This window comes from Mus caroli, chromosome 3 (genome assembly GCF_900094665.2).
Source record: "Mus caroli chromosome 3, CAROLI_EIJ_v1.1, whole genome shotgun sequence".
Lineage (NCBI taxonomy): Eukaryota > Metazoa > Chordata > Mammalia > Rodentia > Muridae > Mus > Mus caroli.
The window spans coordinates 97,828,862-97,854,172 of NC_034572.1; the positions used below are offsets into that span (position 1 = coordinate 97,828,862).

Sequence of the window (25,311 nt, forward strand, 5' to 3'; positions counted from 1 at the left end):
AGCTCTCAAATTTTTTTTTTTAAAGAAAAACTTTTGAGGCTGACTCTTATGTAGTCCAGGCTGGCACCAAAGTCCTTATCTATCCAAGAGTGACATTTGAACTTTTGATCCTGTCTCATCATCTGGGTATGGGACCACCATACTTGCTTTATGCAATGCAGAGGATATAATGTTGGGCCATTATGCATGCTAGCAAGCACTCTGTCAACTGAGCTATATCCCTAGTCTTAAAAAAATAAAAATTAAAACAGAACAAAAGGTTTATTTACTTTGTTTTGTTTTTTAGAACAAGGTCTTCCTATGTAGTTCTAGAAGGCCTAGAATTCATCATGTAGACAGGCTGGCTGAGACCTCAGAGACCTGTCTACCTCTCTCTGCCTGAATAAGGTGTACAGCACTACATCCAGCTTTATAGCCTTTTATTTTTTTAAAGCATTTATTTGTTTATTGCACCATCTGCAAATGATGTCAAAGGACAAGTTGAGGGAGGGTCAGAGCTCCCTTCTTACCATATGGGTTCTGGGAGTCACAGGCAGGGTGTGGGGCATGGCAGCAAGCGCCCTTCCTCATGATGGGGCCATCTTGTCAGCCCAGAACAAAACTTTAAAATGTAATACTAGTTATCTTTGAAATAACTCTCTAAGTTTTCCAGGGCCAGGAATACACAGCTCAGGAATACGGTAATACAGTGTTTGCCTAGATCCCATCTCCAGAACCAGAAATAAGCAAGCAGAGAGCGGTGCTATGAAGGGAAGGAGAGTCAGCACATGAGGAGTGGCACATGGTTACACTGGTTCTGTCTGGGATGTGACGTCACAAAGCTTGCTATGTCAGCAGCATGCTTCATAGGAGAGTCCACTGAAACTCATAAGCACTTACAGGTTTTTAAAAAGTACACCAAACTAAAAAACTGAGCTTATATTCTTAGAAAGACTTTTAGAGAGACTTTTCTTATTAGCAAGCAAATATAATACCACTTTTTTTAAAGGTTTATTTATGTATATGAGTACACATAAAATCCTATTGAAAAAGAGTAAATTACTTGATCAAGCTTAGTAATCTAGCAGCAACAAGTAATTCAATATTCAGAGCCCATGTACACTCAGTCTTATAAGGACATGTATTTAAATACTGTCCGAATATGGCTGGCAGGTACACCTTTAGTTGGTCTTTTATTATGTTTGCCAATTCTTTTCTCATAACAGAGAAGACTGAGCCCGAAAATGGCCTGCATTATTATCACACATGCATGATACCTGTGAGTGTGGGCATGCGTGTTCCACAGTCTGAGGACAACTTTTGGACAAACATAGTTTTCTACCATGACTTTTCATGATCAAACTGAGGCCCCCAGGCTTGCATGGCAAGGACTTTTACCTGATGAGCCATCTTGCCCAGGCCCTCACACAGAAAATGCAGAAAATGCTAAAGAAGCAACAGAAATAGCAGCATAGGACTGGTCTCTCTTACTGCCTCTGCCCCACCCAGGCTCGAGTTCCCACAGTCCCTCACTGAGTACCTGATTGTGCACTGTGTTGAGCTGGTTGCTGAAGCTCATGGTTAGATTTGTGCTTGTATTTGGAGCGACATGTGTAGTGAAGGGACTCTTGATCTGACTCACTGTGTCATACATGTGAACCCTCCGCTTGCAGATCTCCATGTTCTGGAAACAGGATTTAACGCTGAAAAAGATTAGAAATACACTAAATGAATGCTGGAGTTAAAACAACAAAAAATTTAAAACAGACATGGAACAAAGTATTTGTTTCCAAATATTTTCAGAAAGAAGAACCAAGGGTTTTTATAACAAGAAGAAAAATAGACACCTCTCTCAGAGTCCCACAACTTTTCAGAAAGAAAAGCACCAGTGAGTCAATACACCGGCAACAAAATGACTGCTGACCTGACAGCGCCCTGAAAATAAGATGGCAACTCCACCAAGAGGCACACAACGGCACAAACCCGACTATCCCATACTCACTGGTTACTGTGTGGGAAGTCCAGGAGGTGATTCATTGTCACAAACTGGTGGTTGAGAGTTTTCAGGGGCGTGATTCTCTTATCTGCATCAATCGTCAGCATTTTCTTTAGAAGATCAATATACTCTCTCCGATCGGCTTTCTCTGCTAACATATCTGTTCCCTCTAAGTCTGTAGACATATTTACCTTTGGAAGCAAAGAAAATTAGAAATATTGTATTTCTTGACTTAAATAGTAGATTAAGAGCTTACTGTGTCTGCTTTTCTCTCCAAACAAGAGAAAGCAGATATTTAATATAAGCATTTTAGAAAAGAAAAAACTGGGGAAATTAAGTTTAATTACAGAATAATAATTCCACAGGAGGAAACTCTCTGCCTATGTGGTACAAAAGAGCTAAATTGACTGTTGGCATTAACATTTTGAAAGTTATTCAGCAAAAATAAGTTTGTTATTATTGAAATAAACAAGTTTCTATTATTGAAAAAATGAAATGGCATAGTACAAAGCAGTTAAATTTGGAATGCAGTAAGCATTCTTATGTGGACTGTGGGAGTCACACTCAGGATGTGGGGTGTGGTAGCAGGCCCCCTTCCTCATGATGGAACCATCCTGTCAGCCCAGAACGAAACTTTCAAATGTAATGCTAGCTCTCTTCATTAGCTAACACAATTGGCAGTAAATGTGAGCTCTTAGACAATTACTTATGAGGTAGAGAAAACAAGACAAGACAAGAGAGAAACCTTTATAAATATTCCTCCAAAATAACAAGATCAGTAAGCAAAAACAAAGGAGAACAGACGCAGGCTGACTGCTGCTTACGAGGGTAAAAGGTTTCAGGTTTTAGAGCCTGGAGATTTTGGAATATTTATAGCCAAGCTTGGGGGCTTTAATCCCAGCACTCAAAAGCAGAGGCAGGTGAATCTCCATGAGTTTGAGGTCAGCCTGGTGAGTTCCAGGACAGCCAGGGTTACACAGAGAAACCCTGTCTTGAAACAAAATAAAGCAAAAACAACAATAAAAACTAATTCAGAATATCTGCACAGTCTTCATCAGTTTAACAACCTTAACCCAAAAACTCCAACTCTGAAACCTTCAAAATCTGAAAGGTTTTTTAGTACCTCTTGGTGCTTAAAGAGCTACAGATTTGAGTTTCATGATGTTTGGGTTAAAGAAAATTCAAATCAAGCATCTTCAAAGTATCCTGTTGAGATTTGGTCTAACACTATGCATTGTAATGCTAAATTCTATTCCCAAGAGTCTAGGCCTACAAGCTTTGGTTGTGTAAACCTTGTTCCTTGTTAAATAAAAGTGACTACAGCCAATAACTGGAGGGATTAGAGGTAGGTGGATTTAGGCTGGAGGAGGAGAGAGGAGGCATGAGGAAGAAGGAGGAAGCCAAGGTGAGGGGAGAGGACCCATGAGCACATGGCCAGAAGAAACAGCAAGTATCTGGGGTACACTGCTGGGGAGGTAGCCAGGCCAGCAGTTAGCAGAGTAGATTAGAGGTGACCCCAGTAATTGTCAGAGCCATATAAAATAACCGTGGTATGAGCCTCATCTATGTGTCAGCTAGTCAGGGATAAACTTAGATTGTTAGGACCACAGTATCCACTATTAGGATTCAGATGTTCTTTTGAGACAGGCTAACTCCATGAAAAGTTTCAAATTGGTGGTCTAGGAAAAACCCCAGGCAGGCTTCAGGAAGCTAGTCAGGAACTAGAAAGTGCCCGGCCACCTAACCTGAAGCAAGGACAATGGGTCAGGGATTTCCAGGTCCCTGTAACAGGTTCCAGCCCCCACGCCTAGGTAATGGAATGTCCTCAAAGATGGACTAAGATAAAGGCCACTTACCCCAGACTTGCTCAGTAACAATTTCCAACCCCCATGCCAGGTAATGGGATGCCCTTAGAGATGGAGTAGGCTAGAGGTCACCAGGAATCCCCTAATGTGCTTTAAATCTAGCCTGAGAGCTCATTTTGGACTGAGGGACCCCTGGTCTTCTGCTCTTCCATATTGTTTGAGTCTGAAGTATCACAACTGACCCTTACACTTTTATTTAACACATGGCAAAGTATTAGCACATATAATTATTAAAAATGTCTCTAGAGAAGCATGTCACACTTACCTGAGCCATGTCATCTAAACAGTTAAAAATGTACTTCCGAGCTTCTTTTGACTTTATTCCAGTTTCCAATTCATGTTCTTCAGGTGTCTATAAAACATGAATTTTTTTACAACTTTACATTATTTTTACATTTTCATTTTAATCTGAAGCCAGAATACTGAGATTGTATTGTACAGTGTCAACTACAGAAGGCAAAGATAGCACCCTGAAAATTTTGCAGTGGAGAAGTATGGCCATCCTTTCAGCAATTCTAAAGGGGGCTGGTGCGGTCATGCCCCAGAGCACTGAAGGTCAGGTGACTGGGATGTTATTGTCTCTTAACACTTCTTGAACATGGACACCATATGCCAATACTGTTTACTAGACTCAGAGGCAGAGGATCTTGAGGTAACTTGATTTCTCACAATGAAGGAGTAGGCTCAGAATTAAAGACTCTTATTTCAGGAGACCTCTAAGGCCTGAGTGTGAGGAGTTAGAAGTGAGATCTCCGTGGCAGCCATCACTCCACTTCCCTAGCTCCCATACTTACTGAGCACTGCTCTCCAGTTCCCCTCAGCTACTGATCCTGTTTATGCAGCACAGCCTCAGCCAGCTGAATTGGCTTCATTATCTCGGTTTTTATCCCAGCATAAGGCTAAACAGATTATAATAAGTTTTCAAGGGATTCTCTCTCCTGCAAACATACCCCTCCCCCACTTTCCCTCCTCTAAGTCAAGACATTATTCACTAAAATCTAAATCCAAAGTTGGGGTAGGGGTACAGAAATGGGCTGTACAGTAGGAAGACATACCTTAAGCCTCCACAGTGGGTACCCCAAATTAGGATCTCTGTTAAAAAACCTGGTTGTTTTTGTTCCGGCACTGAGAAGATACTCAGCTGGCAGGCCTTGTGTTTGTGAAATATAGCGAATCTGAAACATCAAAACCATCAAACATCAATTTCAAGTGGAAAAAAATTATCAAAAGCTTTTACACTGAAATAGTAACTCTGGCCAGAAAAGGAGTGTGTCATGAAGTAACTCTCTGACCAGCACAACTGAAATGCACTGTAAAAATCTATACACAGAATGCACAGCCATAGGGAATAGCCAACTATTTACTTAGTAACTACTGTGAAGTACAATTTTTAACAAAACTCAGTTCTGAAATATTTTTAGTGCAATCTTTTTTTCTCATGTCAGACTTTTAATAAAAAGTTGCAAAACAAACAAACAAACAAACAAACCTAGATTTCTGGGACAGAGCAGAACAGTTCCTAGCCTAGTTCAGAATAAGTAACGAAGAGCCTGGAGCAGTGCAGGAGCAGTGGAAAGCCGGGATGTAGCTGAGAGGTGCTGAGGCCACAGTTAATGCAGTCTCACGTGTGCATGTCACACACACATGCAAATTACGTGGGAACTGTGGGCACTAGTAGAGCACTGGTTCCAGTTAAGAGCACTGCTGCTCTGGCAGAGGATCTGGGTTCAGTCCCCAGCACCCACAGGGCATTTTACAACTGTTAACCCCAGTTCTAAGGGCCCTGACATACATGTAGGCAAAACACTCAAACTATATACATTTAAAAGAATTTATCAAGTGTATTATGCAGTTATCAGCATGTAATCTTTCTTATAATGTCTTTCTTGATCTACAGCCTGAGAGACGACAAACATTTTTTACTCCTCAATGAGTTCCTACACTAACCCAAATCCTGGGTGGATCAAAGACCCTAAATATAAGAACTTAGAATTATAATGCTATCAGAAGAAAACTAATATGGAAGCTGTATAATACTAGTTTGTTTGGTTTTTTTTCAACTATTTCTTGGCTATAATACCATAAAGTACAAACAAAAGAAGCAAAGACAGGCAAACTAAGCATCAAAGTAAAAAATATTTGTGTTCCAAACACCATCATCAATCTGAAAAGGAGCCCACAGAGTGGAAGGAGGCATGGGAAAATCCCATTTGGCAATGGTTAATACAGAGTAGAAAGAACTACAACTTAACAACTAAAAACCAATAACCACAGTAAAAAAAATCAGCAATGAACCTAAACAGACATAAAATATCCCAATGATCAAGAAGGGCATGGAGAACAATGTCCAGCATCACTAACTATTTAGAAGTGCAAATCTAAGTGACAACAGAACACATTCACAAAGATAGCTAATCTTAGAAAAAGCAAAACTACATACTGTCTACCTGGGAAGAATGGAAACACTCAGGTATTGCTGCTGAAATGTTGAGGTCTCTTTCCAAAATATTTAGTGGCCCTTCAGAAAGGGAAGTACTGCTACTCTGTGACCTAGCAATTCCACTCCAAGCTACATATGAAAATGTAGGATTTTGCTCATTTGGCAGAATAATTACCTACATGTATAAGGTTGTATGTAGCACTATTAAACCAAGGGGAAAAAGGAAGGAAAGATGGACACTGGATATTTACTCAGAAGCAGTACTCATGGGCAGGCTACTAACAGACAACTCGTGGTGTGAACACGCAATGAAGCATCACTGAGCCATAGAAAGCAATGCTCTGATACAAGTAAAGGATGTGTGTCACACAACAGCACACTTTCCATGTGATGAATATTTATGATATGCCAGAGTAGGCAGATTTATAGAGAGAAAGAATAGATTAGTACTTGTATAGAACTAAGAGAAACTGAAAAGTTTGGAGGATAAAATTAACAGCTAACAGATTCCAGATGTCATCCAATGACAGAATGTTCTAAAACTGATAATGGTTGTGGATTCCTGTAAACACACTAAAAAAAACCCACCAACCTGTACACGTCAATGTTTGACAGTATGTAAATTCTAACTCTATATCATTATTTTTATAAAAGCAAACAAAAAATCTTAGTTGGACCCTGCTATATGAATCCTTTTGTATTGCCCAGATGGACCAAAATAATCTATTCCCAAATCCTGCTCGCCAGCAGCATCCTATTTATTTGGCCCAGGCAAACTACTTCCTCCTACCTCCCATTAACAAATTGCACAGAAATTTACACAAGGACCAACCATATCCTTTCTTTACAAGGAAAGCTCTGATGACTATCTCTGCTTCTAAATCCAATTGTTCTTGTTTCCACTTCCTAGGACCGCTATGACACTTGAGCTGGTGCTACACAATAGTTAGGCTAGGAACTGCATTCCTGGAGGCTATAATTGCTTAGAGCAGGATCCACGAATCCCCTCAAGATGTGCAAATCAAAGTGTGTCTATTTGGTGGGCAGAATCAACAGCTTCCGTTATATTCTCAAAAGAGTTTTAAAAGGACTAGGAATGTTCTGAGTCCATCGAGATCATGAATGTGCATCATTTCCTATCCCTTGTACTTTTTTCTTGTAGATTAGAAAGCCAGTTTGTTTCTTGCAAGGTAGGAAAGATTAAAAACTTACAAAGCACAACATAACTGGTTACTTACGAACAACCTATTTCATAACTCATTCCAAGTTGCTTCAAAAAGGAGACAGTTCAATGGTAAGAGAAAAGGGTTTGCCTTTTTACTTTCTAATTACAAATAATTATTTCTCAAACACCAAAAATACCCAAAAAACAAAACAGCAACAACAACAAAACAGCAGCGTATGCACCTGCAGACTAGTGAACTGCAAGTCTTTGCTATTAAAGAGCTGACGATTATTGTGCAGCCTTTTTTTTTTAAGAGCAAGAAATGGGAATTGAAATTATTTCCACAGCCAAACTTTCTTGAATGATGGTTCAATTTCTTCAGAAACAGTAGCTCACCTTACATATTAGCATTACTTTTTCAGTTCATCAGTTGGTGGCACACACCCATCCAGGGTTTGGGAGAGGCCAGGGGAAAAGGAATTCAAGGCCAGTCTCTACACCACCGTAAGTTCAAAAGCTATTTTCTACCTCAGACGATGGCTCTCATAGAACCTGTGTCAGAAGAGAGTTAATCTGCAACACAGCCTTCAGGATCTAACGTGTAATAAAATAATGAAAGCTCTGAGTGAGTCCAAGTCCCCGAACTCCAGGTAAGCCTTACTTCATTTTCATCTCTGAACTCATAAGGTACAGTTGACTAAATCAGAATTAATCAGTACAGAGCTAGGAGAATGCCAATCATAGGAAATAGAAAATAAAATGCTTGTTTATCACAGAGATGAAAACATAACTCTAGATCAAATGAGTGGTAGAGGAAAAAAATTGTTTTTGCTTTCAAGCCAGGGTTTCTCTGTATAGACCTGGGTATTCTGGAACTCACTCTGTAGACCAGGCTAGCCTAGAACTCAGAGATCCACCTGCCCCTGCCTCCCAAAGGCTGGGAATAAAGGTGTGTGCCACTACCGCCTAGCCAAAAAAAAAAAAAGTTTTGAACCTTCAGTAACAATTAGACTCCTTTTCTTCTACCTAATCACTGTTAGCACATTTCTTTCTCTAGAATCTATCGCACTAACAACTACAGCTGACCAACCCTTGAACCACACCAGGACGAAGGCACCAGTGCTCCATCCTGTATTATAGTCAGTCTTGCACATCCCCCTTCCAAACCAACGTTGGGTATCAAATTCAGCTCTCCCACATGGTAGCTAGACAAGTGCACTGTCACTTAAGCTTCATCTCTGCCCTGATTTGGATCCCCCAAACTTAGCTGCTTATCGCCTAGTGTTAAGGCAGAAACCTTACCAAAACTATAAAGAGGTCATTACCACATAGCACAAGAGATCAAGTTTTTCTAGCTATCAACAAGACAAGTGCTTATTGGCACACAACATCTTAAGTGGTGCACACTGCCCTTTGAGTTAAGTCTATCATCACCAAGAGGTGTCTGCCAGATGGCTACAACAGCACAGTACACACCAAGTTAGGGTTTAGCACTGCACTGTCATGTTTGAGTTTCTGTTTAAGAATGGCTCAGGTCGGGCTGGTGAGATGGCTCAGTGGGTAAGAGCACCCGACTGCTCTTCCGAAGGTCCAGAGTTCAAATCCCAGCAACCACATGGTGGCTCACAACCATCCGCAACAAGATCTGGCGCCCTCTTCTGGAATGTCTGAAGACAGCTACAGTGTACTTACATATAATAAATAAATAAATCTTAAAAAAAAGAAAAAAAAAAAAGAATGGCTCAGGTCTCTAATCCTATCCCTCAGCCTAGTCTACAAAGTCACAGTGAGTCTTAGGGCTAGGCAGGGAGACTGGTCTCAAAAAAAAAAACAAAAAAAAAACCGCATCACAGGTGGTCATTTGGTAAGTTTTCAGAAAGCTTTAAGCTTTAGGACTAGATTCGTAAAGGAGAATGATGTAATTACAACCTCAAAAAAAAAAAAAAAAAAAAAAGGAGAGAGAGAGAAGTATTTTTAAAAGAGAGTATGTTTGTAGGTAATAATAGACAATTTGTCAACATCTATTTTATGTACTTCGGACACCCTTAATTTTTTCAATATTCCTGGGCTGTGTGGTCTGTTTTTCAAATTGTTGTGAAAGCACTCTCTGTATGTGTGGACCTGTGCAATCTGAAGGGGTGGTGCCTTCCATGTCCATACAAATAAGCACTCTTACCTGATCGTATTCTGAAGCACCAGGATAAAGAGGCCATCCCAGGAACAGCTCAGCTATTACACAGCCCAGTGACCACATGTCAATAGCTTCACAGAATGGTAATCCAAGAATAATTTCAGGCGCTCTATAGCAAAACACAAAGATATTGGATAAAATAACAAACATTACTTGGGGAAATTAACTGTGGTAACTAAATTCTGCTGCAGTGTCAGCAACAGACATACTTGTTCAAGGGACTGGAAACCAACCATCAGTACACAACTATAGAGTCAAAACTCTACGGCCTGATGTGTTTCAGAATTCACAGGTTTTGAACTGCAGAAAGATAATATAGAACATAATCTACATATCCCATAATTCCACTGGAGTTCATGACAGTGCCACATAATTGAGCATATTAATATCTGTTTTTTAATATTACAATTATATATATAAGATCATAATTTTTCTTCTGAACACCTTAGTTGTTTTACTATCTTCATTCATAAAAATGATCTCTGAGAAGATAATACTTGCAGCAGACTCAAAAGCCACCCTGAGAGAGTTTGAACTTGAGCTCATCACTTAATAGCTGCCACCATTTACCTTCCACTCTGTGTCTTGGGTTCCTGATAGACAATGGAGACAGTAGCACACAAAGTCACCACAAAGTTTAAGTAAATTAGTAAAGTCTTGGGCAAGGGCTTGGCCCACAATATGCATATGTAAATGTTAGGTATAAAGTAACTATTATTAGAGTTCCATGATTGTGAGTCTTGAAACTATACTTTTATAAATTTCATTTTCATTTATAATGCTTCAAGTACATTTGAAGTGAAATTATCACCACCATTGATAGAGCAGGAAACAGAACAAGCACAGATTTGCCTAAAACTACAGTTAGTAACTGATAAAGTTGACTCAGAAATCTGACTCCAGCCGGGCACAGTAGCGCACGTCTTTAATTCCAGCACTTGGGAGGCAGAGGCAGGCGGATTTCTGAGTTCGAGGCCAGCCTGGTCTACAAAGTGAGTTCCAGAGCGGCCAGGGCTACACAGAGAAACCCTGTCTCAAAAAAAAACAAAAAACAAAAAAAACAACAAACAAACAAACAAACCAAAAAAAAAAAAAAAAGAAATCTGGGGCTGGTGAGATGGCTCAGTGGGTAAGAGCACCCGACTGCTCTTCCAGAGGTCCAGAGTTCAAATCCCAGCAACCACATGGTGGCTCACAACCATCCGTAAAGAGATCTGGCGCCCTCTTCTGGAGTGTCTGAGGACAGCTACAGTGTACTTACATATAATAAATAAATGAATTAATCTTAAAAAAAAAAAAAAGAAATCTGACTCCAGAATTAAATATACCATGCTAACTTTCAATACATAAAAGGTATTTACATTCACATCTCCATAAATGTATCTGGAATGGTGGCATGCATAAATGGGCTTTCTCAGATGATGATTAAGATGACGGTGCACACAATGTGAGATGGATCAAAAGAAAAGTCAGGCCTGTAGACCTGAGTTCTAGCCCAGAAGTGTACATGGTGGGAGAGAAACACCTCCACAAGTTATCCTCTGACCTCCAGATACATGTTCCCCCATGTACAAATTAAACAAACAAAACCACTGAAATCTTAGCACCCACTGGGCAGTGGTGGCACACACCTTTAATCCTGGCACTTGGGAGGCAGAGGCAGGTGGATCTCTGAGTTCAAGGCCAGCTTGGTCTACAGCTCAAGTTCTAAGGACAGCCAGGGCTACACAAGTAAGCCCTGTATCAGAAAAACAACAAAAGACCCACTGATTACTATTGTGGTTGGGCTTTTCTTGTCTACTGTTTTGATATTTTGAAACAGGGTCTTGCTGTGTAGCCACACTGTTTATGACCCAGTATAACTTTGAACTTGGGATTCTCCTGGCTTCCTTAGCGCTAGGACTATAAACATGCATCACCATGACTTAGCTAGGATATTTTCCCCAAAAGGTAGCTTCTACAAGCAATCAAATATCAATATCTTTAGGAAACAGGTAGAATGGGAAACTCCAGAGATTCTAAGCCATTTTCTGATCCTTACCTTGAAATAGTAGAAAATCTAGGCCTTTGAAACTCATTCTACTAGACAGCTAGAGTAGAACAGCTAATAGCAGCTTTTGTAGCATTTGATAGAAACTTCAGTTTTGTTCACTAAAAAATACAACTAACCAACCAAACAAACAAACAAACAACCCTCAAAAGGTATACCGCGAATGGGTATGCTTGCACATTCCTGTAATTCCAGCAGGAAGATCACTGCAAATCTGAAGCCCGCCTGGTCTATGGTCTACAATGTAGCTCTAAGACCTGTCTGTAAAACAACAACAAAAAACAAACAAAAACACCAAAGAAACAAAAGAAAGAAAGGAGAAGAAAGAAAGAAAGAAAGAAAGAAAGAAAGGAAGGAAGGAAGGAAGGAAGGAAGGAAGGAAGGAAGAAAGAAAGAAAGAAAGAAAGAAAGAAAGAAAGAAAGAAAGAAAGAAAGGAAGGAAGGAAGGAAGGAAGGAAGGAAGGAAGAAAGAAAGAAAGAAAGAAAGAAAGAAAGAAAGAAAGAAAGAAAGAAAGAAAGAAAGAAAGAAAGAAAGGTGTTGTACGATGTTGCAAGCAACTGCAGCCATTTATGACGGATGCAACTTCACAGTTCAATTAAATCCCAACCACTATAGTATGCCTTTATGATCACACAAACCTGATAGGAGCATTAATAAAGCTGAGAATGAGAGTACCCAGGAAAAAATATAAAAGCTTTTCTAAAAGTGAAAAGGAAAAAAATGTCTGACTTTCAGTGTGCAGCAACATTAATTTCCAAGTTCATGACAACACCAGAAATAGCTGGCAGGGCAAGTGGACACGGCTTGGTGCCAAAATAAAAACTGGGTTGAGAACATTCCAAAGCATCAACTGAGCAGCGGGTGGATTTAACGGTTCCATCTTATAAGAAGACAGTTTTGAAAAGGTAGATCAGGAGGAAAGGCCAAAAAACACAGCTTAATAGTAACCCCAGCTTTTCCAACACAAAACACAACAAAACAAAGGAAGATCAGGTGGAATCTGGAATCTTCCAGTCTCCTGGTTCTGGCTGGTTCTGGCTGGTTCTGGCTGGTTCTGGAATGACAAAAGCAGCTAAGGACTCTTGGGAGAGCTCAGCCCTGACAACAGCTCTCCCTTACTCAGAGGCAAGGACCACAGAAAACTGCAGGATTTAAACTAATGGAAACGTATACAGATAAAAGTGGACTGGGGCGGGGTGAGGAATGAAGGCAGGAAGGCAGGCAGGCAAAGAATAAGTAAAGGAAAAAGAAAAAGAAAGCTTCACTGGGTGTTTTCATCACTTGGACCTAAAACTATAAATATTCACCTTCACTTCTAGGATGTGAGGAGGGAGCATTTCCCCTTTACTGGAAAATGACATCATTAACCTCCAAGTTTCACAGTATTTTCCTCTTGGCTTTAATTTCTCTCCACTCTCAATATAAAATCTATGGAGGGATAGCTCAGTGGTAGGGACCATCTTTAACAAGCACAAGGCCCTGCATTTGATCCTATGGACATGAAAACCCTGGTCCTACTCTGTATAAGAAGGGTGAGCCAAGTACACACCTGTGGTCTCAGCACTTAGGAAAGAAACAGAAGCAGGAGGGATGAGTGTTTAAGGCCAGCCCAGCTATAACTGAGACTCTGTCTCAAAAATAAGATAAAATTTTAAAAAAGGAAGAGTTAGGTAATTACTCATCTGTTTCAGCTCTAAGATTATAGTAAACATAAGGCAATAAAAGACTACAAGGATAGGAGAAAGCTGGAGCTGTGACAACCATGATGGCGAAAATGCGGTCAATTGTGCTTTGGAAGTAGTAGGTCACAAGCCCTCGAGTAGTGGTTCTCAACCTGTGGGTCGTGACCTCCTTGGGGGTCTTATATCAGATATTTTATATAATGATATTTTCATTACAATTCGTAATAGTAGCAAATTACAGTAATGAAGTAGCAGCAAAAATAATTTTATGGTTGGTGGTCACCACAACATGAGTATTTGTATTAAAGGGTCGCAGCACCAGGAAGGTTGAGAACTTAGAGGGTACAACCCCATGCTTAAAGTACAAACACTGGGCATAATTACAAGAGCCCAGTGGCAGAGCAGCAGCCCCCGCAGGTTCATCGAACTTCAACTTCCTCATACTGAAAAGCTCCTCCAAGGTCAGAGAGCCCTTGTTCCCTGGCATCCACAGCAAGGGAGCACAAATCATTCTCTGCTTGGTTTCACACACACTCAGTTTCTTTCTTCCCATCTGAGGCACCAAACCTACTTATTTACCAGATTAGAGATGTTACATAAAGTCCGACTTCCTGCATCTGTGGCTTAAATTGAAACTGTAGTTTCACTGTTACAGGAAATTAGATTGTTTGTATCAGATAAATTAAGCTATACTTTTCTCTTTTAGGCAGTGTCCGCCCATAAATAACAAAGTAATCTGAGCTTAAAATAAATGCTAGCTACTTTGTTTAAAAGAGTAAAAGCATTGGGACTGTTAAGTGTGGCAAACTTGTGTCCCTAAAACTCAAGCTCCAAAGACAACAGCTTTGCTTGGAGTAGTCAGGGTACATCAGCAGGCTAGAGAAACATTTCCAGGGCCTGAGTCATTTTGCCATGCCTATGGCTAACAGTGTGGCAAATTTCTGCCAAATATGCAGTCGCTGAGCATACTTATCATCAGGACAAAGCAACATAAACTTAAAAGAAGGGTGAGAAAGCTGGATTTGAAGGCAGCTTCACTATCCCCAAGGGTTTCACAGAGATTTGCAAAAGACAAGAATCTAAGGTGTTAGTGACCTCTGACAACACAGGCATATGAGGCAGCTTAAGGCCCACTGAGGAGAGACTGGTGGTGGGGAGGGCCACACAGTCAGCCTGCACAGCTAGCTCTTCCTCCTGCCTCAGCCTCAGGATCAAGTACTACTGTGAGACAACAGAGCACACAGGAAAATCCTAGCCCCAGTCACAGCCCCTGGCCACTGAGTTGCATGCAGTGATGGTGTCGGAGCAGAATGAACTTTTAAGAAGGAAACTTACTTCCTCTTGAAAGTATTCTTAAAGCCAACAGCTAAATTTGTAAGAAGCTTTGAAGAACACTTTAAAACTTAGGAAACCTTATTTTTTGTAAAATCAATACCAAAATTAAAAGGATACGAAAAGGTCCAAAGACTTGCAACCTAATACTGAAAATTAGTCATGTGGATTGCCAATCAGGGAAGGCTAAGCAGGATACTCTGTCCCACAACTCGCTTTGAGTCTTTATGTAAAAATGGTGCCAAAAATGATTTTGTAAAATAACTTGCATCTCCTTTTGCTCAGCCTTTTTCAGTTTTAAAGCTGCTTGGTTGTTTCTGAGGACAGTTACTGAGCACCTGCACACACTGAGACTCAGGCAGGCAGAGCTGATCCCACTAACCTCCCCAGTCAAGTGAGCGTGGGGGGGTGGGGGGGTGGGGGGGGGGAAGCACCAGCCCTTCAACACCCGTTAGCATGTGGTGCACTGGTACTATAAGGGGTGTGTGTGGGGGGGGGGTGTACTTAAAGGGGATCAGAGCAAACGTAGATGGATCCTCAATATCCCAAGTCATAAATAAGCTGAAGTGAAATTCTCAAAATTAGCCAAGGTTGCCAAGAGAGGAGGCGTGAAACCAGAAACCACAGGCTCTCTAAGTTCCTTGCAAGTAAAACAGGTCAGAGTTTTATAAAACTATAAAAAAATTTTAAGTGAGAATATATTAAGACTATCATTTAAATGTCAGTACTATGTCAATGTTACTTTTATTAAATTCTATTTTTTTTTTTGAAGAAAAAATAGAAAAATCTACCCTATAGACAGGCAGTCGGGGGGGGGGACCCCTTAAATATATGGTCAAAGCTCCCAAGACCACTCAGTGGAGGAACAAGCAGTTTTTAGAGCAAAAGTCATTGTGTGAACTAAACAATCCCATGGAGAATTAAATCTGACCATCACCTTAAACAGTAACAACTGAACAAGGTGCATTAGCCCAGCCTGCAATCCAAGCACTTCCAATGAGTGCTGAGGCAAAAAGAAGTGCTGAGTTCAAAGCCAGCCTGAGTCACTGACACCAGGCCAACCAGGGTTATACAGCAAAACCTTGTCTCAAAATGAAATAGCTAAATGCAGTAGCTAAAAGCCCAAAATTGGAGAAGCAAAAAGAAGTTAAACTACATGATGCTGGATCTGTAATGAAAACACCTGAAGAATAAACAGGAAAAAAGCAGACAAACCAGACTCTACCAAGGCTCAGAACACCTGTGTATTAAACACTAGCCACAGGTTCAAAAACTATAAACAGAGACAACAATATTTGAAAATCACATCTATTAATGTCCAGAATGGTTTTTTTAATTTCTAAAATTTAACAAAATCAACTGAAAATTTGGTCAGAGGAATAGAATGAATATCCCTCCAAGCAAAGTATAAGGGCATGAAAAACTGTTAGTATCACTAATTAGGAAATCAAAACTACCTGAGACCTTTATACTCATAAAGAGAGCTACTATAAAAATACATAGAAAATGATAAGTGTTGGAGGATACATGGAGAAACTGGGCCTCCCATGTGCTGCAGGTAGGAATGGAAAAGTCTAGTAGCGTCTCAAAGCTACTACAATTCCCTAGGACCTAGCAAGTCTACCCACGCTCTATAGGCCTGAGAATAAGAACAGAGATACACAGACAGCAATGTTCACAGCAGCATCACTCACAGGAGCCCAAAGGTGGTGACAACCCAAGTGCCTCTCAAAGATGGATAAACAAATGTAAGTACATACAATGTAACACCACTCAACCCGACAAGGGGCGGCATCCTGATGAGTGCTACAGAGTAGACTGACCTCAGAGTCAGAGGATCTAGGGATGGGGCTGGCTAGATAGCTCAGTGCTTAGGAGCACTGGTTGTTCTTCCAGAGGACCCAAGCTCAATTCCTAGCATCCACATGGCAGCTCACAAGCACCCGTAACTCGAGGTCCAGAGGACTGGATCTTGCCTCTGAGGGCACCAGGTACACTCTTGGTACACAGACGCACACATACTGACAAAAAATATAAACAAAATAAAAATAATTAAAAAACAAACCAGGGGCTGGAGAGATGGCTCAGCCGGTAAGAGAACTGACTGCTCTTCAAGAAGATCCTGAGTTCAAATCCCAGCAACCACATGGTGGCTCACAACCATCTGTAAGGAGATCTGACTCCCTCTTCTGGAGTGTCTGAGGACAGCTACAGTGCACTTACTTATAATAAATAAATAAATCTTAAAACAAAACAAAAACCAGATAGTAAATCTACTAATCCAAACACTCAGACAGATCTCTGAGTTCAAGTCTAGCCTGGTCTATACAGAAAGTTCCAGGCTAGACAGTGAGACCTTGTCCCCCCAAAAAGATACCTCCCTCAAAGGAAAAAAAAGAAAACATATTTTGTGGTTAACTACTTATTTTTGGTGGAGGTCTTTATTTTGGGGTGCATTAAAGTCAGCCTCACACAGGTTAGGCAAGCCCTGTATGTACCCCAGCCCATGCTCATTTCTTGATTGGACACCTGTATAATCAATATTCAATTTATATATATTAAATTAGATATCAGATTCTTTTAAGATTAATAATTAGATAAAATAAAGATCTGAAAAATAAAAGAATATTTTAAAGCCTTGGTTATAGTACACACAAAATTGTGTATATAACATTTGAGTACTGTTATAAGAATTTTAATATCATAAAAGGATCTTGTATTAGAAGTACTAATCTAGAAATAAAAATCACTAAGCTATCTTGTTGAGAATGTTCAAACAGAAGACCACAGCAATCATCTAATACAATTTTTGCTATCAGGAGAAAAAAAAAAAAAAACAGAATAAACTGCTTTTATAGTGAAACCTAAAGATATTCCCAAAACATTTTACATACAAAGGTATGAGCTGAGGAAAAACAACATCTGTGGAGATTGATCTCTGTACAGTCCTTCAAGTGGGAAAAGTTAGTTAGATGTAATGGTAGTCAGGAATGAACCAGATACTAGCACAATTCAGCCAGCAATCTTCAGAATTAAATGTGAGTTATTTGCTAGTACTAAATAGGGTTGAAGCAAGAATTGTGTGTTACTTATAGGAACTTCACATATACACATTAAGCTGAGACAAATCCTGCTGCCATCTTGGAATCTAGAAATAAGTAGGCTCCTGGGTAGAACAGTTACAGTTCTATACTATGCATGTTAAACACAGTATTTTGTACTTGCCTGTAGTAGCGTGATTGCAGGTAGGTTGAACACACGGCTTTGGAAACATGACTAGCAGAACCAAAGTCAATGACCTTCACTCGGTAGGGTTGGCGAACTGGATCGACTAGCATTATGTTTTCAGGTTTAAGGTCAGCGTGAATCAGACCAAGACTCTTTAGCTTCATCAGGGCTGTGGCCACCTGCTGCAAGATTGGTCTTATGTACTTGAGTGGCAGTGGGCTAAACTTGTTCTGCTTTAGAAAATCGTACAAGTTCTGCTCCAACATCTCAAACACAAGGCAGGTATGATTCTTGTGCTGAAAACACTCATAAGAACGGACAAAGTTATACTCATCAGCATTTTCACTGCTTAGGCGGGAAAGGATGCTCACTTCAATCTGTCCTTGTCTGGCATAGGAGGGGTGGTTCTTCAAGATCTTAATGGCCACAATTTCCTTGGTGCTCCGCTTCCAGCACTTTGCCACCTGTCCAAATGTCCCCCGGCCTAGGAACTCCAGGACTTCATAGCTGTTGGTCATAGAGCAAAGGATCTCATGCTGGACCAGCTGGTAATCCCCTTCTCCGCTGGAACTGCTACTCTTGGTGGTCACAGTGGTGGTCGTGGCAGCAGCACCCACCACGGTTCTGTTCTGCAGCATGAGAGGGGGATGTTCTTCTATGATCTGCACGCTACCGTTGCTGTCCACTTCCTCACTCTTTCTCTTCAATCCACATTTTTGATATGGCTCAAGCAAAGAAACGTTGCTCCTGTGAGTCAGGGTCTGGCTGCTTTGGAAGGTTGCTGTAGCGGCGCTGCCTGAGCTATCAGCAGCTGTTACCACAATATGCTCCACCGCAGGAGCTGGGAGAAGGAGGCCCTGGTCGTAAGCAGGAATATTGAAATTTGCTACCTGGTGAGAGGAGCTGGCTTGCCCTTGTGTAGCTGGGAGGGTTTTGCTGTGGGTATAGTATTTGTCGTTGCTGCTCTGTCCTGAAACATCCCAGCCAGAGGGCTCTATTTTCAGTTTCTTTGCACTGCAGAAGGCACTCGACGACACTGATGGGGGCGAAAACACCTGCAGCTGTGATGCCATACCTACATGGAGAGAAGGAAGAGTGAGACCACAGGGCTCACGATACGAAGCTCACCAACAGCACTGTGAGGACAGGTGTAGCTGATAAGACCACACTGTACTGTCTCCCTGCTCTCAAAGGCAAACGCAGTGTCAACCGCCATTCACACATATGGTGTCCACACTGTGCCAAAGCAACGGCTAACTACTCTGTACAAGTCAAACCAATGTAGCTCAGTGCTTTGCTGACAATCCCAACAACCTGAGTTTTCTTCCCAGACACTTATGGTGGAAAGAGACAGGTGACTCCCACCAGTTGTCCAATGGCCTCCACAGTCTTCCCACAGTCTTACCATGACATACTTATCACATACATGAAATCATGCTGGATACATTGGGGGTTGGGGGAGGGAAGAGAAAGAGGGAGAGAAAACTGTAAAGAATGTAAAGAAGATATGGGGAGAGGAAGTAAGAACAGTCCAACTGCCCTGAATATCCCACAGATCCCTCAAGCTCAGTAAGCCCAAAGACTACCCAAACACCCAGCCCCAGCACACATTCATCTGTTCTCCGATTGCCATCAGGACTTCAGAGGCCTCGAAGCTCGACAGTAAACCCCTTTCCTAGACCTATACTTTCCCTCTTTGCAGTAATTATAACCTAGTATGTCACTTGCAAAAAAAGAAAAAAAAAATCTAAAAAATTTCTATCTCAAATCCAGACTCCTCTTCTCCACTCCTCTTTCTACTCTTATCACCAAATCTGCAAATCTTATCCAAGTCTTATCTTATGCCCACTTGATTAGAAGACAGACACCTTAAATTTTGTATGTCCAACATTAGATTTACAAGCCTCCACTGCACTCAATTTTCTCTCACTTATGGAATACACCAAACACCCAGTCACGCAAGTCAAAAACCAGGGGACAACGAGCCTCACTCAGCTTCCTCTTCTGTACACCAGCGCTAGCAATAGCCACCTCTTGGAGCTATTCAGAGAACGCAGCTATTCAACACAGGCAAAGCGGGAGCTTCTAGCACATACTCATTGTATGTATACTCACTCTTCCCCCTTTCTTCACAGACTACTACTTGGCTGAACTATAGTCTAAGTATAATTCAAGTCACCCATTTTTTCCACCATGCAAACAGCCTCTTAAGAACTGCCTTAAGGGCTGGTGAGATGGCTCAGTGGGTAAGAGCACCCGACTGCTCTTCCGAAGGTCAGGAGTTCAAATCCCAGCAACCACATGGTGGCTCACAACCATCTGTAACGAGATCTGGCGCCCTCTTCTGGTGTGTCTGAAGACAGCTACAGTGTACTTACATATAATAAATAAATACATCTTTAAAAAAAAAAAAAAGAACTGCCTTAAATACTCAAGGGGTTCTTTGCTTTTGTTTGTTGCTGGGGTTGTTTTTGTTGTTTTGTTTTTGAGACAGGACCTTTAGTATCCAGGATGCCCTCAAGCTTGCTATGTAGCTGAGGAAGGCATTGAACTTTTGACATCTTTGCTTTTAAACAGCAGGCTAGAAGCAGTCTTTTCTTAACCTCTTTTCTTAATCTCTTCCCATTTCCCCCAGAAATTTTCCATTCTTTGGGCATTAAAGCTAAAGATCTTCAAAACAGATCTTGTGGTGCAGGCCTTTAATCCCAACTTCTCAAGAGGCTGAGAGACAGGAGAATCAAAAGAAATTAAGACTGAATTTAAGGCCAGTCTGGGTAACTTAGTGAGAGACCCTGTTTCAAAATAAAGTTGAAAAACAAAAATAACAATAAGAAAGAGTGGGTGTGGCAGTAGCTGGGACTATAGCTCAGTGGTAAAAAGTTAGCTTAGCTTGTAAAGTTTAACATGTGCAAAGCACTGATTCAATCCTCAGTACATGGGGGTGGAGATAAAAATGTTCACCAAGAGGCAAGGAAGATGGCTAGATCAGTGGGGTGATGAGGACCTGAGTTAAGATGCATGCACCCACAAAAAAGACCAGGCACAGCAATATGCACCTGTAATCCCAACAGAGGGGAGATGGAGACAGGTTTCCTGAGGCTTGGTGGTGGTCCAGTCTAGCTCAATCAGTAAACTCAGATGGGGAGCAATTGAACAAGACACACGACAACCACCTCTAGCCTACATACACACCCGTAATACCTGCAAACACACAAACATGTACACAGACTCTCCAGAAACCTCTCTGAATGTCCTTGCTGGCCAGCATCCCCACTTGGACTCGCCTCCTCCTGCCTCAGCCTCTTGAGGGCTGAGATTACAGGCATATGCCACTATACCCAGCTCACTAGTTCCTGCAAAGCAACTCCATCAGGCTGCTAACACAAAACTCTTCTCTTCCTCTCACCCACACACACCCCAATATCTCAGTGACCCACAGCCATCCCTTCCACTATAAATTGCCTTCTGTTTTCTTCTTCCCGTCTATCACCCAGGTCCCTCCACATTCTATTAGTGTAACATAAACGCAGTATTTGCTGGAAGAAAGACGGGACTCCTGCCTACCAACTTCATTATCTACAACTCACTATCACTTGTATATAAACTGTTGTATTCTCAAATGTTTCGCTTTGTTTTTTTTTTTTTTCTTTACACGTCCTTCTGTTTTATCTGCATGGTTCTTAAGATATGGGTGAAGTAGCCGGGCGGTGGTGGCGCACGTCTTTAATCCCAGCACTTGGGAGGCAGAGGCAGGCGGATTTCTGAGTTCAAGGCCAGCCTGGTCTGCAAAGTAAGTTCCAGAACAGCCAAGGCTATACAGACAAACCCTGTCTCGAAAAAAAAAGATATCGGTGAAGTCACCACTGGAACCCACATAGCACAATTTTACAAGTCATAAGTAAATAAACATACAATTAGAAAGGAAGGAGGCATGACAACGGATGTTACAGAGCATCAAAAGCACTGTGTAGGGCTGATAGGGCTGAAGCTGAGGTCTGAAATAGTGTTTGCCCAGAATGCATGGGACTGGGATTTGATCCCTGGCACTGTGTATAAAGAAAGAGCAGGGAGGGGGCACACGTGTGCACTTCTCTGTGCTTGATTACAACTTAAAGCTATCTGCAATGGAGTCAGCTGCAAAGAAAAAAATATATCTCCAACCTTCAATTTCTAAAATGGTGCTTAAATTTACTCTAAGCAAGAGTTTCCATAATTTATATGAACCTCAAAGAGAGAAAAAGCACAAGTTGAAAGCTAAGGCCAGTGCACTTCAACTTACAAAGTCATGAATATGCAAAGCATCCTGGCCTACTTTCATCACCTATGTAAAACCAAATATAAAAAGAAAACCTGAAACCAAGTAGTTCCTTTACTAAATTTACCTATTAAAATACATGCAAAGCATTACTTGCCATCATAAAATTGAGCCAAACTAAAAAACAGTAGGTAAATCATCTGATTTGTTTTCCCTACTGAAATAGAAATTTAAAAATTCAACCATAATATTTATGCAATATAAAATTTACTGTTTGCAGCAACTACAAAAGGGCAGAGGTTCATGGTAGCACATACTGGCAGTCCTTGAACTTGAAAAGCAGGGCAGGAGAATCAGGCTAAGTGCGGCCACTGTGAGATTGGCATAGGTTTTATGATCCTTCCTCAAAACAAAAAAGACAAGGTCATAAAGTCACACTGCAAAGAACTCACAAATATTCTTTTATTTATTGTTTCCGGTTTTTTTCCGATGGTTTCTCACAGAGCTCAGGCTGGCCTCAAACTTACAATGTACCTGAAGATGCCCTTGAACTTCTGCTCCTCCTCTCGATACCCTCTGAACACAGGATTCGCAGGCACCATGACTCTTGGCCATTTTTTTTTTTTGTAAAGTTCATAACTAGGTAGCCTTTAAAAAATATTACATCTTTAGAATGATGTTATCACCAACTTTTGACTCTATAGCAAAATTGCAAAAACTTCAAGTTTTTAATTCACCTTAAGAGAAGAGAGAGAAAGAGAGAGGGGGAGAGAGAGGGAGAGGGAGGGAGGGAGGGAGAGAACATGAGAACATGTTCTAGGACATTTTGAATATAATTTACTCAGAAAAACACACCTAGTCCACACCAGGCAAACAAACAAACAGAACCAAAAACAAAAGAAAAAACCCCAGAATTTCATGAGCCGTTCTCCCAGGTACATATTGCAGCACCGAAACTCTTCATGTAGCTGACACTCACTCGACCTCAGTAACAAGGTGAGAAGTAAACACAGACTCAAAATGGCCTAGAAAACCCAACACTGTTATTTATACTCCACTCTTTCAGGTGAGGCTTTAAAAAGTCATTTCTAGGCACAGATACTGTCCCACAAATCTGCCTTTGCAAATGAGGATCAATTCTCTTCCTAGGTAAGATTTCCCAAAAAATATGGGGCAGAATTAACAACTGTGGGTATTTTCCTGTATAGAACGCTCTGTTCTGAACCACAAACTTTTCAGTGCACAAGAAGATAGCTCCCAATAAATCAAATGCTATTTCTGACTTCCTGAAATGTTTCACCTCTTGGATCTAGCAATAAACAAAGTTTCATTTCAAAAAATCACTTTCCAGTGACAACTAATGTGATATAATAACAAATTTGCTCCCTGCAATAATCCCAAACTAGAATTAACAGGCAAAGGCTGTTTAGTACTTGTGTTTACTACTCAAAAGAGAGCTGGCCTTTGCTGGAACGAAAGGCTTTCAAACACGGTTTATTTCAGAGCTTCTCTACTCTAGCGTAGACTCCATACTGCAATTACTATAAGGAGTTAAAAAATTGTAACACTGAATGGAGTGGTTTGGTGTCACAGCAAAGATAATCATTTTCTCAAAGCTTTTGTCCCCTTTTATCAAAACAGGGTTTCTCTGTGCAGCCCTGGTTGTCCTAAGGCTCACTCTGTAGACCAGGCTGGCCTCAAACTCAAAGATGCCCTTGCCTCTGCCTCCGAAGTGCTGGGACCAAAAGCGTGTGTAACTTCCTCACCCCCTCCCCCATGTACCTATACTAAATTCATGCTGCTTTTGTTCAATGTCATCTTTCCTCTCTGGCACAATTTAACAACCGATGACCTAAATAACCTAAAACCAATATCTTATATTGAGTTCTTCCAGTCATTAGTCCTGACTTACATGGTCAAGGAAGTATACATTCTCCAATATACACTCTGATACACATTCTTAACATTAGACAGGGAAGTAAAAGAACATGCTTTCATTTATTATATATATTATTAGTGAGTGTATATATTACAGGACATTTGATCACATTTGTGAAGCCCAAGATTGTGTTGTTTACTGGAAAAACCTGTTTCTAGTTGTGGTGTGGCTCCACCCTTAGCACACAACTTTAATCCCCTTGGCTGTAATATAGACACGCCCTTAGTAAACACTTTAATATCACACAATGAAGGTCAAGTTAGTTTGTAGAAGGAAGCAGCCAGCCATGTTTGAAAGTGATGTCTAATTGAGTTGCAGATCAGAGAAAGACTTGTCAGAATAGGATCTGTCCAACTCTTACAAAAGGTAAGAGAGAGAAGCTACTTAAGAATGCAGTGCAGGGCTGGTGAGATGGCTCAGTGGGTAAGAGCACCCGACTGCTCTTCCAAAGGTCCAGAGTTCAAATCCCAGAGTTCAAATCCCAGCAACCACATGGTGGCTAACAACCATCAGTAACGAGATCTGGCGCCCTCTTCTGGAGTGTCTGAAGACAGCTACAGTGTACTTACACATAATAAATCTTAAAAAAAAAAAAAAAAAAAAAACAAGAATGCAGTGCAGAAGCCCAGCAGTGGTAGTGCACACCTTTAATCCAAGTATTTGGGAGGCGGAGGTAGGCGGATTTCTGAGTTCAAGACCAGCCTGGTCTACAGAGTAAGTTCCAGGATAGCTAGGACTACACAGGCTGAAGAGAGAACAAGCTAGACACAGCTAAAGGTAAAGCCAAAGAAAGAGAAGGAGCCAGAAGATAGAACGATTGCTAGAGTTAACTTGAGGTCAAGTGCAGAGGTCAAGAGAGGCAGAGAGAGAGAGAGAGAGAGAGAGATTGAATTAGTCAGCTTCTCGAGGAGTTCGAGAGAGAACAGCTGAGTTTTGAACCAGCCAGCCAGAGATCAGAAAGAACAAGAAAAGGTGAGCTATTTAACTAATTCGGCATTAAGTCTCAGAAGCTGAAAACATTCTAGACATAGATTGTTAGAAGCTTCCAGGACTAGGCCTAGGTTAGCAGATGGAGGCAATTACTTCAGGAGAATAAAAGTTACATTTACATGTATCTACATGTCATGGTGGTGGTCGTATGTGCCACAGTGCATGTCTAGAGGTCAGAAAACAACAGTGAGGAATCAG

General features: G+C 41.0%; 1 protein-coding gene across 3 annotated transcripts in view; it reads right to left on the reverse strand.

Annotated features, from left to right (window-relative positions):
* The window catches only part of Hipk1 (homeodomain interacting protein kinase 1), a 51,755-nt gene that overhangs the window by 19,346 nt on the left and 7,098 nt on the right, over window positions 1-25,311 (reverse strand). For all 3 annotated transcript variants that reach the window (XM_021158974.2, XM_029474981.1, XM_021158973.2), the window contains exons 2-7: window positions 17,927-19,004; window positions 9,622-9,745; window positions 4,896-5,015; window positions 4,106-4,192; window positions 1,982-2,166; window positions 1,520-1,682 (exon numbers count right to left, since the gene is read on the reverse strand). In XM_021158974.2, the coding sequence (XP_021014633.1) occupies window positions 1,520-1,682; window positions 1,982-2,166; window positions 4,106-4,192; window positions 4,896-5,015; window positions 9,622-9,745; window positions 17,927-19,002 (1,755 nt within the window). In that variant the 5' untranslated portion in view covers window positions 19,003-19,004. The remainder of the gene's footprint in view (window positions 1-1,519; window positions 1,683-1,981; window positions 2,167-4,105; window positions 4,193-4,895; window positions 5,016-9,621; window positions 9,746-17,926; window positions 19,005-25,311) is intronic.